The sequence below is a fragment of the Hippocampus bargibanti genome, linkage group LG16, assembly GCF_051943395.1.
Source record: "Hippocampus bargibanti isolate YZ-2025 linkage group LG16, ASM5194339v1, whole genome shotgun sequence".
In the NCBI taxonomy this organism is placed as follows: Eukaryota; Metazoa; Chordata; class Actinopteri; order Syngnathiformes; family Syngnathidae; genus Hippocampus; species Hippocampus bargibanti.
The window spans coordinates 5,639,555-5,653,067 of NC_142749.1; the positions used below are offsets into that span (position 1 = coordinate 5,639,555).

General features: G+C 40.3%; 1 protein-coding gene across 1 annotated transcript in view; it reads right to left on the reverse strand.

Moving 5' to 3' along the window:
- The window catches only part of cltca (clathrin, heavy chain a (Hc)), a 28,100-nt gene that overhangs the window by 5,467 nt on the left and 9,120 nt on the right, over positions 1-13,513 (reverse strand). Inside the window, exons 6-26 of the mRNA XM_089017792.1 lie at positions 13,076-13,249; positions 11,789-11,986; positions 11,191-11,391; positions 10,944-11,096; positions 10,724-10,846; positions 10,415-10,552; positions 10,171-10,335; positions 9,873-10,053; positions 8,685-8,848; positions 7,008-7,133; positions 6,797-6,939; positions 6,349-6,583; positions 5,562-5,684; positions 5,342-5,487; positions 5,045-5,228; positions 4,752-4,944; positions 3,069-3,226; positions 2,706-2,978; positions 2,230-2,547; positions 1,804-1,935; positions 47-157 (exon numbers count right to left, since the gene is read on the reverse strand). Of these exons, the coding sequence (XP_088873918.1) occupies positions 47-157; positions 1,804-1,935; positions 2,230-2,547; positions 2,706-2,978; positions 3,069-3,226; positions 4,752-4,944; positions 5,045-5,228; positions 5,342-5,487; positions 5,562-5,684; positions 6,349-6,583; positions 6,797-6,939; positions 7,008-7,133; positions 8,685-8,848; positions 9,873-10,053; positions 10,171-10,335; positions 10,415-10,552; positions 10,724-10,846; positions 10,944-11,096; positions 11,191-11,391; positions 11,789-11,986; positions 13,076-13,249 (3,639 nt within the window). The remainder of the gene's footprint in view (positions 1-46; positions 158-1,803; positions 1,936-2,229; positions 2,548-2,705; positions 2,979-3,068; positions 3,227-4,751; positions 4,945-5,044; positions 5,229-5,341; positions 5,488-5,561; positions 5,685-6,348; positions 6,584-6,796; positions 6,940-7,007; positions 7,134-8,684; positions 8,849-9,872; positions 10,054-10,170; positions 10,336-10,414; positions 10,553-10,723; positions 10,847-10,943; positions 11,097-11,190; positions 11,392-11,788; positions 11,987-13,075; positions 13,250-13,513) is intronic.

Below are 13,513 nucleotides of genomic sequence, written 5' to 3' on the forward strand. Positions count from 1 at the left end.
CGTCAGAATGTTTTATTCAACTGAATAACAAACAACACTTGCTCACCTGATAGTCCTCTTCTGTGATGAAGAGGTTGTTAAGTGCTTCATTGACCGACTTGTTGTTGTGGTTCTGCACCGAGCGCAGGTAGGCCTTAACCAGAGGCAGCTGCTTGACCTGGGGAAAAAAAAAAAACATAATTGTAACCAATCCAACAATGGATAAAATTTGAGAAGGAAAAGACACAATGATACTAAAAATCATTAAAAAAAAAAAGATCAATTTGAACATTTGACTTTTCTTGGGATCTGCTCACAGCCTTGGTGTGTGTGTGTGTGTATATATATATATATATATATATATATATATAGTAAAGTCTCGTTATATCGATATCGGATATATCGATAGTCCCGGTTATATCGATATTTTTTCGGACTCCCTTGAATATCGATATAACGAGACTTTACTGTATATATATATATATATATAATGAGGTCACAATCCACAGACTGTAGGATTGTGACGTTATGTGGAAAACAGCTATGATGCAACCTGAAGCATTTTTGTCAAAACAAGGAGACTCCCGATCATTTACAGTCACCACAATGACAAGAGTTTGTCCCATCAAACTTGTTAGCAAGTCGTTACATTACTGCATACACATAGCAGGTTGTTACATTTTCTCAATTACTAGACTTTCCAGCCTTTGTATTTTCCTGCAGTCTGAATGCCACGATGGCACATAGTTGGTGGGACCCGATTTAACTAGATTGTCAAAGTATACTAAACTGATTGAAATAAACCAAAATACATTCATAACATTATTTGAGTTACTTTTCTAATATACCAACAATTTCAATTCAAGTCAAATAATGTATACCAACAATTTCAATTCAAGTCAAATAATGTATTCATACATAAAATAAATATTTGTAATTTTCTTTAGTTACTACACAATCAATCCTGTGATATTCTACGGTATTACAGAGAAGACAAAAAACAGACTTAGCACAATATTTTTAGTAGTGTCTACTTAAACAAATGTCTTTGCTTTGAATATTTCCATTCCATTCCAAATCATTCCCATTAGCTACTAAATTCGAATCATTAACAGCAGTTTGATGCACTGAATTGTCACTACCCTTCGCAGACTTATTCGAATGTTTCTTTAAAAAAACGAGAACGCATTTGTTTGCTGCCTATTTTTAATGTTTTTGAGTTTTACTTCTGTTCTCACGCTCCATATTGCAAACATCCGCCATGTTCGATGTAAATACTGCAATGCACCATGGATGAATGAATATTCCCTTTTGGTACTTCCCAGCAGTTCACGGGAAAAGCCCGGAATATCCTCTACCGCGACTTTGGAACGCACGAAACAAATGCAAGATTATTATGGCTAGATATCACTAAGGCAAGATGGCAGAGGACGAATGTTAAAACCTCTGATGGAAAACTAACAGTTTACAACTGCCGTTTAACTAAATTTGTTTCTTTAGCTATTTTAACAGAAGTATGTCAGATGTGGTGCGGATCATTTAGCAATATGCGCCAATCGTAATAGATTTGCCCCGGTGCTGGCGCAGTGGAGTTACAAAGTTGCGCCAGTGGCTGTCAAAATGTGCAAATGGCGCAAGGGCGTGGCCCAGATGCGCATCCTTGTAAATCAAGTCTTGGTAGTCTAAGATATCAGTGCAGGTGTGGCATGCTATGTTTGTGATTTCAAGAACATTGCGGCACATTTTCCTTTTCATCTTTGGGGTCTTTGACATTTTAAAAATGTCTTTCACTTAACACGCTGTTATAAGAACCTAAAAGAGTACCTTGCTGAAGAAGTTGACAGCACGAGAGTGGTCCAGTCTTGGAGACAACACGATGAGTAGATCATTCAATAATAAGGGCTTGAACTCCAAATAGAACTGGATAGCTTTGTAGTATAGTTCAACATTGGCCACCTGGACAGGTCAACAAAGAAAACAAATTGAAGAATGACAGGATGAAAGACACATGGAGTACAATTAAAATACTGCTATAATTGCATTAAAAATATTTGGCATGGGAACAATAACTTCTTTGTTGACTGATTAAGAATTGTACAAATTGGGTGGAATTGTGTGTTGAAGCAGTTGGTCAAAAGTGGAGTGCACATCAGAGGGGGGCAAAAAAAGCAAAATGTTCTAAATACTGTACTTTGTCACAAAGTTACTGGTAATCAAAATGATGCGCTCGCAACAAAACCCAAGATATACCTTTGTGATTATGTCTTTGAACTGTCCTTCCTTCCAAGCATCCGTTGGGTGGTTCATCATTGTAATGATGGCGTTATCGTACTCCTCGTACTTGTCGTACAGGAAAACCAGTTCGGCCCACAAGTGTGCCTGCTCTGCTGCTCTCAAGACCTTGGGGATGTTCACTCTTGACCAGAAGAGCTCCAGGTGCTCCCTCATCTTCTGGGGTTTGAACTTGGAATAAAGGATGGCCAGCTCTGTGAACATGCCCATGTGTGCGCGTTCCAAGCCCAAAGCCGCCTCCAACATGGTGATCAGCTCCTCAAAGTAACCGCGGTCCTGAAAGGGGAAGATGAGCCCAGGTCAGTAGGGGTTAAATGGTAAACGCAAATGTTATAAAATATTAAGTCTTACAAATAAGCAGCTTCCCCAGTTGTTTTGCGGCTAAATGTATTCGACCATTTGTCACGGTACCACCTACACATAATCATTCTTACTTGGTAGTAATTGATAAGCTCTTCCAGTTCATCAGCGTGCACCACAATGTGGAGGCCGCACATCTGAGCCAGTCGGAATTCCTGCCCATCTACGCAGGCAAAGCAGACTTCCTTCCAGGTACGTGTGCTGTTGGCTTTACGGGCGCCATCGACTGCAGCCTGGTATTCCCCGAGGTGCACGAGAGTTGAAGCCAGTCGCCCAAAGTTGGAGACGTTGTTGTATAACAGCTTAGCGGCCTCATACATCTTCTCATCAAAGCAGCGGTCTCCGACCTATGACATTATGAACAAAAATATTGACGGGACGTTCGTTGAATTTTGAGTCTGCAGCACAATGGCATAAATGCACCGTGAGCAGTTCACCTGCTGAATGTGAGCATTGTTGGGTCCATTGATGAACTCTTCGAGTTCGGCGAGGCGATTGGTCTTCGCCAGTGCAAAGATCAGCTCTGTCTCCACGTAAGACTCGCGGGCCTTCTTACGGGCCATCTGGAGGAATTTGACCAAGTCTTCCCAGTTACCTGAATCACAACAGTTTTAATGAGATTATTTTTAAAACACAATTATCCTTTGTTCGATAAAGACATTCTTGTGACATTTACAATTTAATTTCAAATGTTTATATCAGCCCACCTGAATGTTAACTTATCGCACAACACAATGCAGCCAATTAAAAGCTGCAGCAACAAAATGTAGGCATTAAAAGGAATTTCACATATCATATTGGCCGCTTCATAAAACTAACCCACATTGTAACACGGCATATTTGCTAAGAAAGAGGTCACATAAATGGATTTAACTTTTATTTCACCTCATGAATGACTGAGTCGCTCAACAAAAACTGAGTGACGGTTGCACACTGCTCATTAAATGCAAAGATGTTTCTTTTTGCTCGATTCCTCCTTACACAGTCAGCTACCATGATATGCGCACAATCTTCCACTTTTTTTTCCCCCCGACTTCCTTCATGCGTGCGCATACCAACCACAAATGGCTGATTAAAATTCATTCAGCATGAGGCCGACAACAGCAAGTGTTCAGTACTAACATAATTTAGATGTGATGTGATTGTGTGTAAATCAATTAGTGGCATGAAGCTCAGCACTAACAATTCCTAACTTTGTCACATTAAAAGCTGTACGGTTCAAACCGTGGGGGGAAAAATGATAGGTTTACCGACCGTACTTTCAGGAATATAAACCTAAATCCAACCTTAATCCATAGCAAAAGTATTTGACCAATAGAGGGTAAAGCAGGATTATTTTTAGTTAATACGTTTGATGGACTTTATACTCTTCACTGGAGCTCTGCTGTTGACGTGATTTGACTCAAAAATTTCCATCCATCAGGCCCCTGACAGTCTGTCTGACTTTGATGCTTAACTCATTCGCTGCCATTCCCGAATGTATTTGGGAATTGAAGTGCGACGTGGAGTGCCATTCTCAAACTTGCTTCGGTTTTGTTTTTTACTTGCGGGGTGCCAATAAAGCACTGGTCAGACCTCAGGCAATGTTTTTTCCATTCCACAAGGGGGCAAACATTGCCTTTTGGCCATGTTAACGCTTAGTCACAGCTCCAGCTCTTGTTAAAGCGCTATATAAATCAATATGTATAGTATTTTGTACAGCCGCCCCCATTTGAAGCTCAGCTAATTCCAGACCAATATAATTTAGGAATTAACTTTTTTTCTGATGAAAGACAACAGTCTAAAGTTTCTTACGCTGCATTGAATATTTAAGTAGTCCTAAAACTCAATATTCTGTAGGTCCTGGAATTTGAGTGAAAATGACAAAAACCCTGGCATTGTTGTGGACACTTTTTTTGCATCTGGTAGTGAACGAGTTAAAGTCTATAATTCCAATTTAGTCAAGGCACTTTCCATTGGCCTGATCAGTGTGTTAATTTTGAAACTGTTGAACCGAAACGCCTAAAACCCCTTCAGATGTACTGTTCCAATTCGGTCCACCAGATGGCATCATGCTGATTGATCACTGTTCATGACCTGTGAGGTTTGCTCAAAATGATCTGCGGTCTCTCTCTCCTTACCGCTCTTATCAGCAGCCTGCACAACCTCCATATATGCAGAGGGGTCATCAGCTTTGATGTAGGAGTCTATGGCTTCTTTGACAAGACCCTTTTGGAGTTGAGCTTTGGCCAGCTGGCTCCATACCGCAGGCTCATTGCAGCGCTCTGCGAATTCATAAGCTCGGTCTAGGTTGCTAATGTGTTCAATCAGCACCTAGAGACAAAGTGGATGGAATGAAGTTAAAAGGAAAAAAAAAATGTTACTTTAAATGCTTGGGCTATCAATCCAGCAACACAAAGCAATAACTACTTACCTGCACGGCCGATGTATTGACGTCAAACTTTTTGAAGATGGCAAAAGCCTCTTCAAACAGCTCATTGCTGATGGCGATGTTTGCGATATCGGGAGCATCGTAGTTGTCAAGTCTGTTGATGTACTCCATTACACGTGTGCGGTCAGCTTTGATTGCCGTCAAGATCAGCAGATTCTGCAGATTTCTGGAGGGAAGAGCCAGAGGACCACATTTTCAACCCAAATTTCATTTTGACCGTTGATCTTGATAACATTTGGTGAACACAAATAGGTATCAGCAGATGCTGCAAGTAAATACCTGTGTTCACTGAAGACAGAGTTGTCCAACACAATCTTCTCCAGTAGCTCAATAAGCTCATTGGGCAAGTCAGCAGTCATGAAGGCCTTGACTGTAACAGATACTTCTTCTGGGTCCTGAGTCTCTGACAGTGCTGTCTGCACCACCTGAGAGAACATCACAAGCTATATGTACTGCGGAAAAGACAATAAATGTCAACTGAATGTCTATTTGTGAATACCTGGTCAATAAGTGGTCGTCTGTAAGGGTTGGTCTCTAGCAACACACTAGCCCAGAGATCAGGATCTTTGCGACGCACCAAGTAACGAGATAAGCTCTTGAACAGCGAATTTTCATTGCAGACCTGTGTGAAAAATCATCAGTTAAATGAAGGTCAAGGGGAAAAGTGTCCTTGGGAGGTTCCAAAGGAGCTTATACATTAAATGTATTATTATTATAAAAGCTTCCTCTTTTTGGAATAAACCCTGCTAAACTTTGGACAAGAACCATCAGTCAATCTTGGCACTTTTATTAACACATTTTCATTCGACTCTTGTTAATTTGTTTTAACTGTTGTTGTTGTTCTATGAGAAAGACATGCACCAAGATTAGAATTCTACTTGCACAGGACTTTGAATGCAGCAATGTTTAGTTTGAAGTGCTCAAAGCGAAACGTCTGACACCTTCAAAGTACAGATGATGGCTGAAGAAACCTTTTCACCTATCAAAAAATTTAGTTGTGTATAGAATTGTTAACTTTATGAACACTTTTGAATTGCAGTTTAAGTTTTCACTTGAACTCCAAAAAAAAAAAATCTCTCAAAATGTGCAGCACTGGTAGATTGTGTGTACAGTAATTATATTTATAAAATCTAGCACACCAATTTATTAAAATGAAATATTTTTTAAACCTTCAAATTGCCACCTTTGCAATGTGAAAATTGCATTCTTCTACATTGTATTGACTTTAATTGTTAAATCTTACCAAAAAAAGTCAATCAAATACTTTACATACAAGGAAGCCTTACATTTATCAGCTCCTGGTCACACTGGCCTCTCTCATAGGCCACGCAGGCTAGGTGGGGGTCTCTCTTCTCACAGTACTTGCCCACCACACGGCTATCATAGAATGGGTTTTCCCTCAAGAAGCGTTCGGGGTTGTTGTTGCTGTCAATGTAGATCTTTGCCAGGGCATTGTGGGTAGCTGGCTCCTCGCAGCCCTCATGTATGCGTGACTCCAGCCATGGCAGCAGCAGCTTCAGTCTTGGAAAAACACAAAAGTTAACACGCACAAAAACAGCAGACCTATACAACCAGCGTTTCTTTACACACATTCATGGTGTAATCGAATAAGGTTTGATCTGATGGAAGTTTGAGGGGACTGAAAAGGCAACTTCTAGGTCCACCTCAGCCCATTCTTACTCACTAAATTAACAGTTCAGCCTCAATATTTGGTTCATCACCACACTTCTTTACCTGTTCCTCTTTTCCACCTCAGCCACCAGTTCATCAGTTGAAAACTGCCCCCTGACTACGAGAATCAGGCTCTTAATGACATCCTCTGAGCAGTCCACATCCAAGAGACCTCCGACAACCACAGGCAGACGGCTCGGATTCACCTACAACACAGAGGCGGTTTAAATTTGAAGTGCTATAAAATACGGACTAAAAGGTATTCTCAAATTACCTTCTGAACATAGATCTCGATGTACTTCTGTAGATTGTTGCGGTACAAGTACAGGACCAAGTCGTGGACAAAGTCGAAGCGGTCACAGACGATGATGAGCGGCAGCTGGTCGGTCAGTTTAGCTTCCTGTCCATGACACAAAGAGAAATCGAGGTTTATTGCAACAAAAAAACAAAGGCTGAAGGAGGTTTCCTTACTTTCACATGATCTATTGTGCACACATTGAAATATGTCTCAATGTCAATCAAATCTGTTTAGCTATGTCCACCCAGCTCACGTGGTTCAGTATCAAATGAGGCACGGCTTCCCACTACATCCAAGACATCAATGTAGATCATAGCCATCTCCATATGTATGTATGGAGCCAATGCGTTCGTTTGAACCACAAACACAAGATTAACAAAGAGGGATTTGCAGTAACATGCAGCACATATTTGGGGTTCTGTATACTATTACACTGTATACTAAGATCACAAAACCTAATTAAGTACGGAGATCTAGCTCGTTCACCAAGGAATGCAAGTACACTAAAGGACAAACAGCTAGGACACAGGATGCAACAGTCTGTACCCCTGTGCATGTTCAGAATTGTGGTACAGTATACGAGAACACATGATACAAATCCCACTTTTGATTGTTCAAGAAAACGGGGATGATTTAAAAAAAAAGGGGGGGCTAGATTATTTTCGATATTGGAACACAGATTTACCTGGTATATGTCCTGTATTCCGAGGACAAGATGAAAAGCACAAAATATTCAATGGTATAATAGTTGAACATTTGGGACCAAAACAAAACAAAAAAAGATTTGTATTTCTGCTATCATCAACTTTTAGGATTTGGGAAGACAAATAAGAGACTAGATGACACAAATGCTTGAAACGACCATAACTCAGAACACTTGTATCAAAAAATTGTCGTGCATAAAAATTAATGCAACATGCTTAAAATACCACTATTGTATTGCACGTCATAAACAGTGACGTGCAGTCAGTGGAGGCAGGTGAGGCAGAGCCTCACCTGTCATCATGGAAAGCTGTCATGGAAATATCAAATGAAAAAATAAATTAAACAGTTAGATGTATTTAGTGATTTGTACTTTAAAGTTCTTCTCCATTTAACTTCACCGTTTTAGGATTTTTTTCAAAATCGCTGAATTTACCGTTCAAATACTAAGTAGAGACGAGCGGTGACGTCAGTGATGACGTCAGTGCGTCACCAGCCATGAACCTCACCGCACGTCACTGGTCAAAAAAACAAGTTACAATTAAATGAAGTGTATTTTTTTTCCAACGATGATTAATTCACGGCTTGTCTCCTTCTGGTGTGCCTGTCTATACCACCAGAGGGAAGTATAACGAACATGGCGAAATAGACCATCACAACTCAGCAAAAATAAGAGTGACGTGGCAGTTCATATTTTTAGACATTAATATATCATGTGGGTGGGGAAAACGTGTTCAGTTATAAAATGACAACGAATCCAACACAAACACACAAAAAAGTAAGAATTAATAAGAAGAAATTAAAGAGAGCAGTTCATATTTTTAGACATTAATATATCATGTGGGTGGGGAAAATGTGTTCAGTTATAAAATGACAACGAATCCAACACAAAGAAACACAAAAAAGTAAGAATTAATAAGAAGAAATTAAAGAGATAAAAGGTGCATTCACCTTCAGGAAATTCTTGACACGCTCAGGATCATAACAGTTGCTCTCTCGACATATACGTTCCACTTCCTTGATTTGGCCTGTCTTGCAAGCAGCCTGGATGTATTTGAAGTGAACCTCGGGGTCTTGGCTGAAGTTCACAATGGAGCCCAAGAAGTAGAAGAGACCTGAGAGACGGAGACAGTTTACACAAAATCAAGCGAGCCAAGCATAACAGCAAGTATAATGTGAAACAACATTTAATTTACTTATTATTTAAACAATTACAAAGAGCAAGGGAACATAATAGTGATGTTTTTATGGTGAATATCTGACATTCAGAAAATAAGGGGCTAAAATATTTTTGAATCTTATCCAATCTGATCCGTGTGGTGCTTTCTGCAGTTTATTGATTCGTCCTGCTTTGACTTTGGCCTAATTACTGAATTGATATTTTGGGACATGAATCCCTGTACGTCACTAAAGCTGAGGGATGAGTTCGAAGTCATTTAAAAGGCTTTCATATGCCATCATCATGCATTTATTTTCCTAGTTTTATGTATAACATTCCAAAATGCGAGATGGTTTATGTTACAGATGTATGCTCTTTGGCAATTGGAGGAAATAAGCTTTAAGAGGCAATGGGTATGTACAGCAAGTGAATCTTTATTTTTGCATCGCTATGACGCAAATACGCTTCTCATTATTGAAGTGCAGACCCAGTGAATTGGCATCGAGAATATGCTGCTTCACTCTTGTCTTAAAACAATAATGGATAAAATGATCGGCACTGGTTGGGAGCACCTGCAACTCCTGCTCGGCAATAAAAAGAGCCAATCTGAAGATTTGTTGAGTGAGGAAAATGGTGGATTTGGAAAGTAGGTGTGGGAAATAATTGGCTGCGTGGGCAGGCATTTTGTACTTGGGATACAAAAAAACTAATTGTAAGCAGTTCCGATGGGGGCGGGGGCATTTAAGTCCTTGGCCACTCTCACTAGTTAGCAATACTTGTAATACAATTGCATCTTTGCCATAACCACTATTACTGAGCTATCAGCGTCTCATCTACCAACTACAACAAATTGAAAAAGTGCACCCAAGTCATTTTCAACCCTGACCTTGAAAACCCAATAACAAGTCTGTCAGATATTTTAAAATACATGTTTTTAAAAAGGATCAGCATGGCATTGTAACTTGGGTGTTGGATCTCACCTTCAAAGCTCTTGAAGGATTCAAAGAGCTCTGTGAGAGACTGTGTGGTAAGCTGTTCATGGTACTTCGAAGCCACCTGGACGCATATTTGCAGATTCTGGCGGATGTTGGCTGAGAGCATGGCCCTGAGGCACTCTAAGGAATCCTCCACGGACAGCGAGCCAAAGAAGTTCACAAGCCACTGAAATTTAAAGTGGGTACAACAGTTTTTCATGTTCCCATGCACCAAAACACTGCTTGTCGGTTTGCTTGATTCAACAGTGGAGAATTAAAAATTAGATGATTAAAATAGTTCAACCTCAGGGTTGAGAAGATGCGTGTGCACCACAGCACGTTTGATGTCATACAGGTCCGTGTAGTGTTCCAATGCCCTTTGTAGTAGTCCGGCCTTCTCACAAAGTTGGGCAATGTGCGCCCGGTCATAGTTAGTGAACATTTGGTTGCCCAGGATAGCATCAGCAACCTATAGACATGACAAAAAAGTATTAAAAACTCAAATTGAACACTGGGATTTTATGACCTTTCTGTAAAAATGTAGCCACCTGTGGGGCATGCATGAGATTCATTTCCAGCAGCCGAGTCTGCAGAGGTCCCTCTGACGGCCTGTTATTCTTAAGAGCATCCAGCAGGAATGAGGTGCACTGCTGGATCAGATTATATTCCATGAATACGTCCACGATCTAAGCAAAAAAAAAAAATGGAAAGGAGAAGTTGAACTAAAGAACAGATTACCTGTACTTTATGTCTGGCATGTTCCACTTTGACAAATAGTTTTAGTCAGACAAACAAAACTAATTAAGAAAGAATGCCAAACTGAATTGATCCATGCTATGATTGCTACCCAATCGAACCTGGGTGATATCAGCCAGAGGCTCCTCATCCTGCACCAGCATCTGGGCAAACTGTAGGCCTTGTTCTGGGTTGATGCGCATTACGTTTCTGAGAAGAAAGATCCAATCTGGAGTGTAGCCAACCTGGGTAGGGAAAAAAAATACATCCATCCAGGGGTTTTTGATCGTCATTTCAATGAAGTAATTTATACAATAAAATGATTTCGACAGACAAACAAACCTTTTTGGCATAAAGGACAATCTTGGGGAACTGGCCAGTCTCCGCAAAACACTGAATGACCTTGTTGGGGACATTGGCCCTAAGGTAGACACTAAGCGCCAAGGTGGGATCCACCGCCTTCACCAGGTCACCAAGCTCCTCGGAGCACTCCAACTAATAACAACAAATGATATAAAAACATGATAAATGATTATTTTTGCCTTGGAATTTCCTTCCCTGGTGATAAATTCAGTCAGATATTGAATACCTTGTCTTCCTTGAGCCACTTCTCCAAAAGCTGTTTTCTTCCCTGCTGGAGGACAGGCCGGCAAAGCTCTAGAGATTCAAATTTGTTGAGCTGGCCCTGGTCCAACAAGATCCCAAAGTACTGGAGCAGAGGTGAAGTCTGCCCTGCTTGAGTAGGCACACCCTGGAAGCGACGAATGGTGTCCGGGGTTCGCAAAATACCCTAAAAGAGGAAATTTGTCAGACAAAAATACTAAAGAGACAGCCCATTTCAAATGACAAATTGTTTACATAAACATATTTTCATTGCCTTAACTTTAACCTTGGAAAAACAGTTTTAACCTATGAAATTAGCACTTGGCTACTTTCACCCCAAACGCTAAAAATCTACCACTGTTTCTTCGTTGGCATCTGAACTAAAACGTTAAGATGTTTTGGTATCTGTTTTTCTTTAGTTTCCACATGAGTTTTGGGATTGGAATACATTTCTATGAGGTTTGCAGAGGAATGCTTGAATCCATCAAAACAAAATAAACTAGTAGCATGAAGACCAACTTGATCCGAGAATTTAAATACTAATTATAAGTGTTGTTCGTGTAAGCCTGACAGGAAAAAAATACCTTTGGTGCATTGGCGGCCACCTTGGCAGCCTCTGAGTAGTTGCCAGCTGCAAATAGGTTGTTGAATTTGCGAGCAAAGAGCTCTTCTGCACCGGCGAGGTTGTTGCGTACAGCCAAACGAAGAGCCAGATCCGGATTCTGCAGCACGTTTGTGATATATGGAATTATGTTTTCTTCCTCCACACAGACCGATAGCACCTGTGTAACATTAACATAGATGGAATATTTCAACTCATTATCTTGGTATACACTTCAGCAAAATATTGTTCACAACAAACCATATTCAAATGCCAATTTGATGAACACGTGGAAAAAAAACATCCATGAACATTTTTTGTTTGCTTTCCTGAGTGCGCAATCTGAACTGTGGGGCCTTTTAAACTAACCTTGCAAGCATACGACAAATACCTTAATCAAGCTCTAAAGCAAGCTTGACTGAATCTCACAGCGGGTCACATTAAGTCTCCGTCTGGCCTCGGGGGCTGGCTTCTGAATAAGAATGTACTCTGAGCGGGTTAGTGTCACACACAGTTTTTGTGAACAGTCTGGCATCTGAATGAAAGGGGAGTTGAAAGAAGTCCTGATACAAGGGAAGTGGAGAGGGGTTGCTAAAGAGAAAGACAGTCTGTATTAGCCCCCTCTTCTTACAACCTCAGTTGATCAGCCCTCCAACTATTGACAGAGTTGATTCTTCTCGCATTCTTGTCAGGATTGAAGCAGTTTATCTTACTTACAATTGTGGATCTGATACTCAAATTACCACAAATGGTCCAAAAATAAATATTTAGTGCCAAGTACACAATGACCAGCAGTACAAAATAAATCACCAGATACAGTGTGTATTATAATATTTTAAATCAAACAAAGCTAACTTTTTCCAGGCACGTGCCATGGCATCACAACCCCCACTTCACTGCCTGATCATGCTGCCAAAACTACCATTCATTGCCATATGATCAGTTTTCTTGTCTTTCCTCAATTATTCATGTGGAGCACCGACTGACTGGAATATTCATCAGCTGCCTGGATCCAGTTCTTCTTTCTGGTTGAGCTTTACACGTGCAGCAAGAAACAAAACATGACTCCCTCTATGTGAAAAATTACCCTTTGGATAATTTAACAACGCTTTCATGCAAAGGCTCATAGGTGATGCAATTGATGGCACCGAAAGCTAAAGCTTATGTGTGTGTCATTATAAATGGGAGTGCTTTCTAGGCTTTCAAACAACAGTTTGTCTCAACAATTCAAAATTGAAAAGAAAATTTTTGAATGACATGACAAACTTACCTGTCCCTTCCTGTTGACCCCAATGATGCCCGAGGTGGCCTCATGAGGAGCTGTGACAAAGATGGTCTCTCCACTGATGCGGTTCATGTAGATGCAGGTGCCAGTTTCCAAGTCATACAGGTGAATGTAGCCATATTTGGTAATGAGGAAAACAACATCCTGTTTTGAGCTTATCTGTTAAAAAAAACAAAAGATGGATGACGTAAACAGAACCGTGGTCACATAATACTGAACTCATTCACTGCCAGACGATGTGCAAAACATTCAATTCAACATAAGAAACCTTAGACTCTCTTTCATGAGGAAAAAAAAGGTTAATTCCTAAGTTGTATGGGTCTGGAGTTATGCAAGCGTGAAATGGGGACGGCTGTACAAAATACATACATATTGATTCATGTAGTGCTTTAACAACAGCTGAAGCTGTAACATGGAAAAAAA